We start from the raw sequence: 14672 nt of genomic DNA on the forward strand, positions 1-14672 counted from the left end.
TACATAGAAGCTCTAGCGCTATCATTAGACAATTATAAGTAACCAATTATAAGTAACTACTAAACTCTAGGGAGACATCTGTGTCAATGTAAGGGGCACCCTATCTTCCCTGAATTGTTAGGATCTCAAACATTTTTAACATTATTTATTTCATTTCAAACATTCATATACTGCTTTTTAGATAACAGCAACTTCTCAAAGTCATTTGCAGCACTAGAAAACAAAAACATCTGTTAAAAAGGGATATACCAAGGACCAGCAACAAAGAAAACTTTTATTTCTAGTGCCCCCTGTGAAGACACACAAGCTATAGCCACACAACTGATGGAAAGACCAGCACAGAATCAATGCAAGCTGTGCAGTCCACATTGCTGGCCTATGCTTAGGGCAGCCTTTCCCAACCAGTGTGCCTCCAGATGTTGTTGGACCACAACTCCCATCTTTCCTGACCATTGGCAATGCTGGCTGAGGCTGATGGGAGTTGTGGTCCAACAACATCTGGAGGCACACTGGTGGAAAAGGCTGGCTTAGGGATATACTGGAGAAATGTATATTTCCCCCTTGGGAAATGTCTTATGGCCTAAACGGGAATGCAGAAAATTGCCTTCAGCTGACACTTCCACAATAGTATTAGATCAGTGTGACTGGAGCATCCACCCTGCCATACCTTCCTCTACACAGCTGGAAGAAAATCTATCTAGGCTATGTAAAACCTATCCTTGGTGTGCAGACTGACAAACTGAATTATTTGTCCATTACTTCACTAAATTAACAAACAGAACTGAACCTCCAGATGAACAGAATCATAGTGTTGAAGGTCTCAAAGGCCATCTAATCCAACCCTCTGCTCTGCGCAGGGAATCCAGAACTAGAACATCCCCAGCATATGGCTGTCCAGCCTCTATCTGAAGATCTCCGGCAAGGAAGAACCCACCACCCACCTGGTGATTAGCCCCACTGTTGAACTGCTCATGCTATTAAGAAGCTTATCCTACTCTTCAACCAAAATCAGTCTTCCCAAAACCTAAGTCCATTAGATCATTTCCTGCCCTCCTCTTCATCAGATTAACCTTAATTCCTATTACCAGATTCCAAGGGATGACAACAAGGAAGGATGATACCCATGATAACTTCCCTATGAGGTTTTCCAGAAGTGTGTGATTAGAGAAAGGGTGCTGGAGTACATTGAGCTTTGGTCTGAACCAGCAAAGCCGCATACTTGTATACACAGCCCTGGATGTGACTTTTGACTAAACTTCACCAGCCAATCAACAAAATAAGAAAGCCATCAGTATAAAGAGAAAAGTTTTTATCCCAATATGAATGTATAAAGAGACAGCTAGCAACAAGAAGGCTTGAAAAATTGCTGGTGATTATTAGCTTTGAATTATTGAGGGAAAGGGACAGCTTAAAAATAATATCTAGAAATGTAATACATTTCACATGCTCACCCCATCCCCCACGTTACCTTCAAATACTCCAGTGACTGAAATTGTTACCTTTAGCTCAGGTTGAAGAGCAGAAATGAATGAAGGTGTAAACTAATCATTAATCTCTAAGATTTTAGAGACTTGCTGATAAATTATTTCAGTCTCTAGAGATCTGCAGTAACCTACAAATATCTACAGAAAATCCTCATTCTGTTCTGGAACCTTCTCTTTTAGAACACCTACGTTGCTTGTTTTAATTCCACTTCAGAGGCAACGGGAACGCTGTCCTGATTTTGCATCCATAGTTAATGAACACTTTAATACAGTCCCCATGCTGCCAATTATTTACTATCAGGAGGCAAGGAGAAGATATAATTTTAAGAAAAACAATTTGGGGTTGTATGCCCCCCTTAGGAGTTTTTGTAACAGAATATCTTGGATAACAAATCTGGCATTAGGGCCATAACTTCAGAGAATTCAAACTCCTTATGAGCTAGTTAAACAATTACATCTCTGAGAGGCCACAAGATCACACACATCCTTGTGTTAGCATGCATATAGATGTTAACAATATACCATCATTTCACCCAGGAAACATTATGTCCAGAATTTACAGGGATGCAGAGTGTTCTGTGTAACAATCTGGAGACTTTCAGGTCTCCCTTCCTACCATCCAGCTATACTGCTCCCCTCGACTGCTGAACGTTAAAGGACCCTCTAGAACTGCATTAAATGATGCATAAGGGGCTGCAGATAGTTTGATAATCACTCAGTTTGTGAAAGAAGGCTCAGGTAAGCACAAGGGGCTCTTTGGATCTCATCTGATACCTTTTGCTGTGGGTGTGTGGAAGCTCATGTCTATGGGCCTAATTAGGCCCACCAAGGCCTTCCCGTGGGGCCCTCCCAGGCTTTTTTAGCTAAGCAATACTTGCCTGCCAAGCCCCAAGGACAGGGCTTGCAAAGCCTATCACAGATTGTGGGCTCTTGGGAAGCACCGCACAAGAGGCTTTGCAAGTTTCTTTTGGAAAGAAGACACTGTCTTTAAAATGAGCATTTGTTTTTCTTTCTAAACGAAGCATTTTGTATTGAAAGCACTTTCCACAGCACCTTGAATACAAACTGCCTTCTCTGCTGAGACTCCAAAAGGGGCTCCCTCTAACAGACAATCAGCTTTCATTGAAAGCTTACTCCAGAGCCAGTCAGTTGTTTAGCACTGAAAGCGTATCGTCAGAGGAGGTTGCTCTAGCCAATGATCAGCTGGCTGGTGACCTCTTTTGAACTTTGACAAGTGTCCCATTGTGTTATTATGGATGTTCCTGCCTTCCTGTCAAAGTTGGCATGCAGTGGTGATAAGGATCTGTTCCCCACACCAATTTAGTGGGTCAGTCTTTGCTAGTGCATGCCAACAAGGCCTTTAGATTGGAGGGGACATACCTCAGTGGAAGAGCACAATCTTTACATGCAGAAGGTTCCAGGTTCAGCCCCAAGCATTGCCAGGAAGGGTTTTATTTATTTTTATTTATTTATTGCACTTGTATACTGCCCCATAGCCGAAGCTCTCTGGGCGGTTTACAGCAATCAAAAACATTAAAACAAATATACAATTTTAAAACATGTTTTAAAAACAATTTAAAACACAACTTTAAAATTCAAAACAATATAAAAACAATTTAAAAACACATGAAAAATGCCTGGGAGAAAAGGAAAGTCTTGAGCTGGCGCCGAAAAGATAACAGTGTTGGCGCCAGGCGCACCTCGTCATCAACATCATTCCATAATTTGGGGGCCACCACTGAGAAGGCCCTCTCCCTTGTTGCCACCCTCCGAGCTTCCCTCGGAGTAGGCACCTGGAGGAAGGCCTTTGATCTTGAACGTAGTGTACGGGTGGGTTCGTATCTGGAGAGGCGTTCCATCAGGTATGTGTAAGGCTTTATTGGTTAAAACCAGCACCTTGAATCAAGCTCGGAAACATACAGGCAGCCAGTGCAAGTGGGCCAGAATTGGTTTTATATGTTCGAACCATCTGGTCCCTGTTACCAATCTGGCCGCTGCATTTTGCACAAGCTGCACTTTCCGAACCGTCTTCAAAGGCAGCCCCACATAGAGTGCATTGCAGTAATCTAATGTGGAGGTTACCAGAGCATGGACAACTGAAGCCAGGTTATCCCTGTCCAGATAGGGACGTAGTTGGGCCACCAACCATAGTTGGTAGAAGGCACTCCATGCCACCGAGGCTACCTGAGCCTCAAGTGACAGAGATGATTCTAGGAGAACCCCCAAGCTATGAACCTGCTCCTTCAGGGGGAGTGCAACCCCATCCAGGACAGGTTGGACATCCACCATCCGGTCAGAAGAACCACCCACTAACAGCATCTCAGTCTTGTCTGGATTGAGCCTCAGTTTATTAGCCCTCATCCAGTCCATTGTCGCAGCCAGGTGCCGGTTCAGCACATTGACAGCCTCACCTGAAGAAGATGAAAAGGAGAAACAGAGCTGCGTGTCATCAGCATACTGATGGCAATGAACTCCAAAGCTCCGGATGACCGCACACAATGGTTTCATGTAGATGTTGAACAGCATGGGGGACAGAACTGACCCCTGCGGAACCCCATACTGGAGAGTCCAGGGTGCCGACCAATGTTCCCCAGGCACCACCTTCTGGAGCCGACCTGCCAAGTAGGAGTGGAACCACCGTAATGCAGTACCTCCCACTCCTAACTCAGCCAGTCTCCCCAGAAGGATACCATGGTCGATGATATCGAAAGCCGCTGAGAGATCAAGGAGAATCAACAGAGTTACACTCCCCCTGTCTCTCTCCCGACAAAGGTCATCATACAGGGCGACCAAGGCTGTTTCTGTGACAAAACCAGGCCTGAAACCTGACTGAAATGGATCCAGATAATTGGTCTCATGCAAGAGTGTCTGGAGCTGGCCTGCAACCGCTCGTTCAAGGACCTTGCCCAGGAATGGAACATTTGCTACCAGCCTATAGTTATTAAGATTTTCTGGGTCCTGGGAGGGCCTCTTCAGGAGTGGTCTCATTACTGCCTCTTTCAGGCTGCCAGGGACCACCCCCTCTCGCAGAAAGGCATTGATCACTTCCCTGGCCCAGCCGGCTGTTCCATCCCTGCTAGCTTTTATTAGCCAAGAAGGGCAAGGATCCAGCACAGATGTGGTTGCACGAACCTGTCCAAGCACCTTGTCAACATCCTCAAGCTGCACCAACTGAAACTCATCCAAGAAGTTGGGACAAGGCTGTGCTCTGGATACCTCGCTTGATTCACCTGCTATAACACTGGAGTCTAAGTCCTGGCGGATGCTAAAGATTTTATCCTGGAAGTGCCTAGCAAATTCATTACAGTGGGCCTCAGATGGTTCTACCATGTCCTTGGGGCCAGAGTGTAATAGCCCCCGGACAATTCTGAAGAGCTCCGCTGGGCGGCAGATTGATGATTTGATAGTGGCAGCAAAATATTGTTTTTTTGCTGCCCTCACTGCCCCTAAATACAGCTTACCATAGGCACTTACCAGTGTGCAATTGCATCCACTAGGAGTTCGTCTCCATCTGCACTCAAGCCGTCTCCTATATTGTTTCATCGCTCTCAGCTCTGGGGTATACCATGGAGCTGTACGAGCTCTACACAGGAGAGGGCGCTCAGGAGCAATCATGTCAACCGCCCGGGTCATTTCTGTATTCCACAGTTCAACCAGGGTTTCGACAGGAGAGCCAGCCCTATCAACCGGAAAACTCCCCAGAGCCCTTTGGAAACCATCCGGATCCATTAGTCTCTGGGGGCGGACCAACTTAATAGGTCCCTCACCCTTGCAGAGGGGAAAAGCCGCTGTAAGTCTAAACTTCAGCAAGCAGTGATCTGTCCATGACAGTGGGACTGATGTAAGGCCCCCCACATTCAGATCACCAACTCCATGTCCAGATGCAAAAACCAAATCTAGAGTATGTGTTGGGCCAATGGCATATTGGGACAGTCCCATGGTTGTCATGGAGACCATGAAATCCTGGTTGGCAAAAACTCCTGTCTGAAACCCTAGAGAGCCATGGCCAGTCAACTTAGACAATACTGAGCTACCTGACAGTGGTCTGATTCAGTGGCCTAATTCACACATCATGGTATGTCATTCTGAAACAAATTATGGCTTACTATGAACTAGCAGCATGCTGGTGCGTGCTACTCAAATTGCACCTGCCTTGCACTTTCCTTTGCCAAGACAGGAGGAAACCACACACTGGCTTAGAATTACATGTGAACCAGCACTCACGGTTTGTTTCTTTCCAAACAAACAGTAAGTGATAAGCCAAAAACAAACCTTGACTTACAATTCATGGTTTGTTTAAAAAGAAATAGACCACAAGTACTGGTCTGCACACTAAGCCAAGGCTTGAAAACTGCAAAACCTTGAGCATTTCAAATAATTCTTATAATAGGAAGCCACAACTTTCTCTTTGAATGTTAGGTTATCTAGTCAAATTGTTCTCAATATATAGCTGAAAATCAGTTACCTAGCCAATATATTTCTGTGCAGTATGAAAGCTTGTAGATCCCTACTTATCAGACTTCGGTTCAATGAAAAGAATAATTTTATTATTATTTATTATTATTATCTTTATTTTTACCCCACCCTTTTTCCAAAGCTGGAACTCAGGGCGGCTTACAAATAAAAATGAATACATATAATAAAAACATACAAAAACCTGCATTTAAAATTGAATTAAACTATATACAACATTAAAACATTTAAACATACACTTAAAATGATTCAAAAAACAGTTTAAAAATAGTGCAATTAAGGCAGTAAAACAATACCGCACACCTCTTAAACGCTATCCTTAAACATCTTCTATTCCAAAGGCCTGTCGGAATAAAAAGGTCTTTACCTGCCGACGAAAGGACAGTAGGGAGGGGGCCATTCTTGCCTCCCTCGGAAGGGAGTTCCAAAGCCTGGGGGCAGCCACCGAAAAGGCCCTATCCCGCGTCCCCACCAATCGTGCTTGTGAAGGTGTTGGTACTGAGAGACGGGCCTCTCCTGAGGATCTCAGGGCCCGGGCAGGCTCATATAGGGAGATACGGTCTGACAGATAGCCTGGACCTAGGCCGTATAGGGCTTTATAGGTCATAACCAGCACTTTGAATTTTACTTATCCTCTTTGTTATTCAGTGGCATATAGTATGAACCAGCCCTCCACAGGTTGTTAAGGATACATGACTAAATTGTTTCTTCTTGGTAAGACACCTACCTGAGTCACAAACTGTTGCAATGTCACCTGTTGTTTCACTAGCAGACACTGCTGTTACAGGACTCTTGTGCCCAGCAAGACTTTGCACATAACAAAGCCTGTAAGAATCAGAGTTTAGTGATGAAAGGAGCAGCTTTCAGCATTAGTACTAGCAATCTTTCAAGCAATATTTTGTTTAAGGCACCTGTCTCCAATATCCATTTCGAACATCCTACTACTAGACTTTTATATAGTGCCAATGTATTGGGTGTTGTACTGGTGGCATAGTAATTATCATCATCCATTTTATGATTAATGAAACAAAAAAAATCCTATCTTATATTTCAGTCGTTGGGTACAGTCAAAATAGCAAAAGAAATTATTTAAACATTATTTGTACCTGTTCAGATCCCATATGATGCAGGATCCATCTTTGCTTACACTTATCATTATACTATAGGGCTTGCAGACAAACAAGCTGGTGATCTCTGCAGTATGGCCATACAGATGCAGTTGAGATTCCATTTCAATCTCGGATGGCTAAAAAGGAACAAGTTCACAATAAGATCCAACTTTACTTTAATTGAGATGTGGGGGATGGGGAGGGCACAATATCATATTGCAAAAGAGATTTGATGCTAGACTTAGGGGTATGTGTGGTTTAAATAATAATTTTCACTTGAATCGATGTGTACCATTTGATGACTTCCATTCCGTACAATGGTGTTTTTCCACTTGAGCTACAAAAATATATATAAATGAAGGTTGCTCAAGTCAAAAGCATTCATGCCACTTAAAAAAAACCAACAACCTGAAAATTTGGCTGACAAACAATGGGTAGTATGGTATTAGCTGTGAAAGGTAGCTTCTTCAAATCCCTTACATAGTTATTAGCACAGAGAAAAGCTCTATACAGCTGAGTTGTATTTCAGCACACATTGTTACTTGGGTAATTTATAACTAGATGTGTCTTTTACATTGCCATAGCTCAGAACAAACTGCAGCAAAAAGGAAAAACAGTTTACCCAACATCACTACTATTTAATTCCACCCATTCCTCTCTGAAGAGCCATAGCGCTAATTAAGATGCAGAATCATCATAATAAAAGGAGCTGATAAGAATAGAAGGCAGAGGTGATAGACAAAACCCAACAGTTTTCCTAGATATGCTAGCCATATCAATGTTTTGCTAGAACTCCAGAAGTGGGGCTTGCTAGACTCCAACAGCCCATTAAAAACAGACCTATCTCCCTTATATACCAATCTTAAGATTTCTTGTGCCAGTAAACCAGTGTTTAAGTATAGGCCTTGTCCACCACACCCACAGTGTGTCATAAATCATACGCCTACATTGGGATTTTTCACTGGTATTACAGGTAGAAATGGCAATTTAGAACTGTAGTGTATATACTTCATCCTTAAGTATAAGTTAGTGAACACTTGCTTAATATTTCCTGCACTGCACTAAATCAAGCTCTCCACCAAAATTCTTATTCAGCAGGGAACAGAAACCAAAACAGATGCAAGTGAACATGCTGTCACACCATATGGCCTTAATTTAAGAAGCTAACTAGACACAGAAGCTGCACTGCATGCTGGCTGCTCTACGTGTCAGAGCTATGGGGCTCCCATAAAGATGGTCACACCTTAGCAATAGACCATGAGAGAAATGCCCACATTTATGTTAAGAGCCTTTATAGACTGAATATAAACTCATGCAGTAGTTATTTATTTAGAGCTCTTGAAAACACCATTCTTGTTTATCAGAAGCACGATTTTCAAATTCTAACTACCTAAAACTAGAGGAAAAGCTGCTTGGACGGAAGAATATAGGGACCAAGGCAGGTGTGGGGAACCTTTGACTCTCCATATGTTGCTGAACTACAACTCCCATGAGCTCCAACAAGCATGGTCAACAGCCAGGGATGATGAGAGTTGTAGTTCAACAACATCTGCAGGGCCACACTTGGACCAAGGGATTAACTTTGCCTCATGTTATCCATCAGGAGGGCTTTTAAAAACAACAATAATTTCAGTGGAAAAACCCTAGGCCTGATCAATAGTATCTTAATCCAATATTCATATATTTACCAAATCTGAAAACAAATATTTGTTTTTATAAGTGAATGTTTCACGGACTAAAAGGACCAAACCACATGCAATGCAGTGGTCTGTTATCAGATCGCCTGGTATTTACATCTTTTTTTTTATTTTAAAGCAACTGCAAAAACATCAAAATTTCATGGGAGCAATGAAAGATACAGATATCTGTATTTTCCCACACGGAACTAAATAGCAATTCGGGTGTGTGTATGTTCATGTTACTATTATCAGGAAAATGGTAGAAGGAAAAGGATTTACACTTCCTCTTCCAGGTTTGCTCTTCCTATCAAATTTGGAGTATTTTGCAGCTGTCACATGATCTGTTTAAGGCTCTCCTATATCACATGTAGTTCGGCTCCAAACCTTCATTTATCTAGCAAAAACAGAAGCGTTTTGCCATTTAAGCAGTGATAAAGAAAACATTTTGTTAGAAGACAGAGCCCAATCAGAAAACTGAATCAGATCTAGACATTTTCTATTTATGATTAGGAAAATAACAGTACAGTGGGGGAAAGAAATACAGTCTACTACAGCCAGACTTTTAAGTTACTATTTTTCTTTCATTTACTTACCGTACTACTTGTGAATCTGTTCATATATGCTGTGATGACCCCACATCTGCTACCAGTAAAAAGTTGACAGCTGTCAGATACCCAAGCACAACTTGTTACCTTGTAAAAAAGAAAGAGTGAGACACATTTAAACAGTATCTAACTACTTTTGTTATTATTACATTTATGCTCTGCTGTTCTTTTCAACAGCCAAAGTGGCTTATATCTGAAAGACAGACATCTCAGTTCTTTAGCTGTTTTGCTGGTTTTTCGGAACTGCAACAGCTAAAAGCTGTCTTAGCCACAGACAAACCTAGAACTGGTTAATGAGGGTGAAAACCCACCCCCACATAGGAGGGCTCCTTGCTTTCATAATTTGAAAGCAGTTGCTCTGTGTCACAAAGGAAGCTGAATCAAAACTTGCAGGGGTGCCTGAAGTAGCTTCCAGAGCAGTGCAGAAGAAGCTGCTGCTCAAAAAAAGAAAAGAAAAACCCCACTGTACACATGCAAGCCAGCACAAGCGTGTAGTTGGGCTCAATTGCTCGGGACCTATTATGTTACTCTTTCAGTATTTCCTATTCATTCATATTAACAATGGTAACAGCTCCCTTTATGAACAATCATCTGCTTTGCTAAAGAGAACAAGTCTAGATATGATTGGCAGGGGAGACCCTGTTGGTGGTGCCATCGCTGGGTGCTGCCGTCTGGGTGCTGACCTGGCAGTTCCCTGTTTGTAGAATGCCCTCCCCAGTGAGTTGTGCCTGACACCCTCATTACTAACATTCAGGAGGAAATTAAAAACATTCCTGTTTTCCCAAGCATTTGATAGCTGAAAGAGACTGCTCTTAGCAACCTTGACTTTGAGGGTGTGTGACTGTTTTAAAAAAGTTTTTAGGTGATCTTAATGGGTTGTATTCAGCACAATGCTAAGCAGATTGTTCTGTCAGTGCAAGCATTTCTACTTGCACTGACAGAATAATCTCCCCTTTCCTCCCCCTGCGCACTATTCTGGGGGTTCTCTCAGCCCTCCAGAGCAGATTTGGGAAGGGTGGGGGGGAAGCAAGGGAGGAAGACCCATTGTGTTAGCAGGAATCCTTGCACTATCTTCCACTAGCACAATGAGTTAGTTGAATACAGCCTTATGTTTTCTGATGTTTTTAATATGTTTTCTTTCCTTTTAATTGTATTGTTTTATTGCTTAGTTGTTTGCCGCCCTCGGTACCCATGGGAGGAGGGTTGGGATAGAAACTGAATAAATAAATACATAATAGATACTAGCAGAGAAATGCCCACAAACTTAGAGGCTTTATCTACATCTGTATGCTCAAGAGGAAATAGAGGTCGTGGAAAATCAGGGAAAAAGGATGTGAACTTAGGACCAATAGATTTATTGTGGTATAAGCTTTCATGGACTAAAGGCGATTTCTTTGGATATGCACTTGCTCACACATACTCATAAAGAACAGCAAAAAGGAAAGCCCAGTAAGTGATCGTTTGGACCCACTACTTACAAATACCTAACTGCCAAATGAGGATGAACATTAAATGTATTTGAGAAAGTGGGCTCTTGTCCTTGAGTGTTCATCTCACAATAAGTCTGTTCAGCCTAGTTCAGACATAACAGTCTCTGGTCGAATAAACCATGGTTTATTCAACTGAGAACTGGCATTGTGCCCACATGCTCTCTCTTCCATTTCTTTCCTCCCTTCTCTCTAAACTTGGGTTTAATAAATCACAGTCATAAATCATTAAATCTAAACCAGGAAATGAAATCTGGTTCAGACTGTGGTTAGCAAGCAGAGATTAAACCAGTTTCCTGGTCTTAATGTAATAAGAAAAGGGTATTTTAATAAACCATTATGTAAGTGCCAAAGCAAGGCAAACAAAGGGAGGAGAGGAGCAAGGCTGGTGCGCGTGAGCACAACATCATTGGACTGATTTACTGGATGAAAATCAATAGACCAAGATCATTATGTTTGAACCAGCATTTTGTCTAAGATGCTATGAAACTGTTTTTGCTGCAGCAGATTAACACTGTTATCTTCTCAAGTTTTTCAAACACTGCATTCTATAGATGAAAAGAGCTTTACCTGATGAAACTGTGAACTCTGTATAAAGTTAACCGGAGGTTCACTTTGCTTGCTTTTTAATCTTAATATATCGTCAGCATATCCCCAACTCAGAATGGCTGACCACTGGATATCAGTACTGTGCATGCTTCTAACACCTGTTAACAGCAGTCAAGACATTCAGATTAAGTAGAAAAGTCACAATATATATGCCTACAACAAAAAGGCACACATTATGTATTTTTTTTTTGCTTTTAAAATCTACTGTTAGAATGTTTGAGCAACAAATGGGTGCTTCCAATTAAGTCTTTTGAAGCCCTCATTTAAAGCCTTGAATAATGTGGCCATTTTTAATTTTAATAGAGAATAGACATGCTTGAAATTTGATTTCTTAAATACAATATTTCCTACAGTCATGAACCCTTGTTAAACAAGTTTACTAAGACCAATTCACATGTAATCAGAGCAATATCACTGCTACAAAGATGTCAAACCATGTAGGAAACTGGCTGCAAGAAGTAACTCTGGAAGAGATTCTTAGTACATCTGTAGAAAACTTAATTTTGGATGGCTCTGTAGATGTGGTTAAAATTGCTCCAACTCACACGGGAGCATCTTCACAAACTGCTTCCCACACAGTTCTGTTCCCATGCACTTTAGGATCTCGACAGCAATTATGCCACGCAGGTAACATATGAGTCAGGCATCAATATTACATTATCTGTAATCTCTCATTGAGTGAGAGACTGGACAACAGAGCAGTTAGATAATTAGTTGGCTTCATTAATTCTTTTTTTATAATGCTACCACAGAGACCATCTAGCATCCTTACCTTGCTCTTTGCTGTATATCATCAAAAGACAAAACTTTCGGGACAAGCCACAAATTGCTCTCGTCGGCAAAGCCTGCAAGGAGCCAAACCTTTCTCCATGTGGTTGGCTGAAGCAGACAACGGGATCTGGGGCACTTGGGGAACCCACATACTCCCCCCACTTTAAGCTTTTGATCCAAGGTAAAGGACTCTACAAGAAAGATAATGAAATAAAATAGCTATCAGTGAAGACATTTTAAAGAGCCATTGTAGCTAAGTCTTTCAAATCTCAAGATGAATGTAATTTTTAAAATATGCATTACAATTAAATAGATATTCATCTGAAGTTAACTTCAAGGTCCTAAAAACAAATATCAAAGAAAATGCAGAGATACAGAATAGCGCAAGACAGAAAGGCACAATTCAGATACAACAGTTCCAAACTAAGATAAACTTGGAAAGGCTAAACTTGGTTAGAAGTGGAGATCTTAAATCAGTTTCCCAGGTCAGAATCATGAGAAACTGTAGTTTAAGAAACCAACAAAATATCGCTGAAGTAAAGTGAAAGAAGAGGATGGAAGGAGAGGGATGAAGAGGGAGTGTGCAAGCACAGGACTTGTTCATAGGAGTTAGGCTTCTTGTTACTGATTTTAACCTTTAAAGCCTTCCGTGGCATGGGGCATGGGTATCTTAAGGACCATCTTCTTCTGAACGTTCCTCCCCACAAACTCCAATTGTCATCTGAAGCCCTACTACATATTTCTCGACCCAGGGAAGCACAGTAAGCAAGGATCTTGCCAGGGCTAGGATCTTTTCTGCTGTGTGTTGGAAGTGGGGCAAGAGCAACTCCTGCTTGGGTTCTTTTGTTTGTATTCCAGAAGGAACATAGAGTCAGGGTCCTCCAGCTGGCTAGGCTTCCCTACCTTTACCTGTGCTCTTCTTTACCTAACGTACTTCCGATGTAAATTGACCTGCCCTGCCCCTCCTTTCTTTGTCTTCTTCGACTGTCTGAGGAGAGAGGAGACATCTCTGTCTTTGTTCTCTCTCCTGAGCCATGAGGGCAATACCCAAGTATGGCCATTGCACCTTCAACTTAGCTAGTTAGAACTAGGTATGCCTTTCCCATCTACTATGTATTTCTATAAATAAAGTAGCTTTCCTTATTTTACTAAGTCTTAAGTCTCAGTGATCTAAATATAGGGTAAAACCCTGGTTCTTAGATAAATACACACACTGGCACACGCAGCTCAGACCGCTGAGTTACTTTGCAGTTTTAAGAACATAAGAACATAAGAACATAAGAAGAGCCTGCTGGATCAGGCCAGTGGCCCATCTAGTCCAGCATCCTGTTCTCACAGTGGCCAACCAGGTGCCTGGGGGAAGCCCGCAAGCAGGACCCGAGTGCAAGAACACTCTCCCCTCCTGAGGCTTCCGGCAACTGGTTTTCAGAAGCATGCTGCCTCTGACTAGGGTGGCAGAGCACAGCCATCATGGCTAGTAGCCATTGATAGCCCTGTCCTCCATGAATTGGTCTAATCTTCTTTTAAAGCCGTCCAAGCTGGTGGCCATTACTGCATCTTGTGGGAGCAAATTCCATAGTTTAACTATGCGCTGAGTAAAGAAGTACTTCCTTTTGTCTGTCCTGAATCTTCCAACATTCAGCTTCTTTGAATGTCCACGAGTTCTAGTATTATGAGAGAGGGAGAAGAACTTTTCTCTATCCACTTTCTCAATGCCATGCATAATTTTATACACTTCTATCATGTCTCCTCTGACCCGCCTTTTCTCTAAACTAAAAAGCCCCAAATGCTGCAACCTTTCCTCGTAACGGAGTCGCTCCATCCCCTTGATCATTCTGGTTGCCCTCTTCTGAACCTTTTCCAACTCTATCATATCCTTTTTGAGATGAGGCGACCAGAACTGTACACAGTATTCCAAATGCGGCCGCACCATAGATTTATACAACGGCATTATGATATCGGCTGTTTTATTTTCAATACCTTTCCTAATGATCCCTAGCATGGAATTTGCCTTTTTCACAGCTGCCGCACACTGGGTCGACATTTTCATCGTGCTGTCCACTACAACCCCAAGGTCTCTCTCCTGGTCGGTCACCGCCAGTTCAGACCCCATGAGCGTATATGTGAAATTAAGATTTTTTGCTCCAATATGCATAATTTTACACTTGTTTATATTGAATTGCATTTGCCATTTTTCCGCCCATTCACTCAGTTTGGAGAGGTCTTTTTGGAGCTCTTCGCAATCCCTTTTTGTTTTAACAACCCTGAACAATTTAGTGTCGTCAGCAAACTTGGCCACTTCACTGCTCACTCCTAATTCTAGGTCATTAATGAACAAGTTGAAAAGTACAGGTCCCAATACCGATCCTTGAGGGACTCCACTTTCTACAGCCCTCCATTGGGAGAACTGTCCGTTTATTCCTACTCTCTGCTTTCTGCTTCTTAACCAATTCCT

At 42.2% G+C, this 14672-nt stretch overlaps 1 protein-coding gene across 6 annotated transcripts in view; it reads right to left on the reverse strand.

Moving 5' to 3' along the window:
• The window catches only part of LYST (lysosomal trafficking regulator), a 160745-nt gene that overhangs the window by 7481 nt on the left and 138592 nt on the right, over nucleotides 1–14672 (reverse strand). For all 6 annotated transcript variants that reach the window (XM_061624550.1, XM_061624547.1, XM_061624549.1 and 3 more), the window contains 5 exons: nucleotides 12219–12408; nucleotides 11408–11544; nucleotides 9339–9437; nucleotides 7064–7203; nucleotides 6685–6782 (listed from right to left, as the gene is read on the reverse strand). In XM_061624550.1, coding sequence (XP_061480534.1) covers nucleotides 6685–6782; nucleotides 7064–7203; nucleotides 9339–9437; nucleotides 11408–11544; nucleotides 12219–12408 — 664 coding nt within the window. The remainder of the gene's footprint in view (nucleotides 1–6684; nucleotides 6783–7063; nucleotides 7204–9338; nucleotides 9438–11407; nucleotides 11545–12218; nucleotides 12409–14672) is intronic.

The sequence above is a fragment of the Rhineura floridana genome, chromosome 4 (assembly GCF_030035675.1).
Source record: "Rhineura floridana isolate rRhiFlo1 chromosome 4, rRhiFlo1.hap2, whole genome shotgun sequence".
NCBI lineage: Eukaryota > Metazoa > Chordata > Lepidosauria > Squamata > Rhineuridae > Rhineura > Rhineura floridana.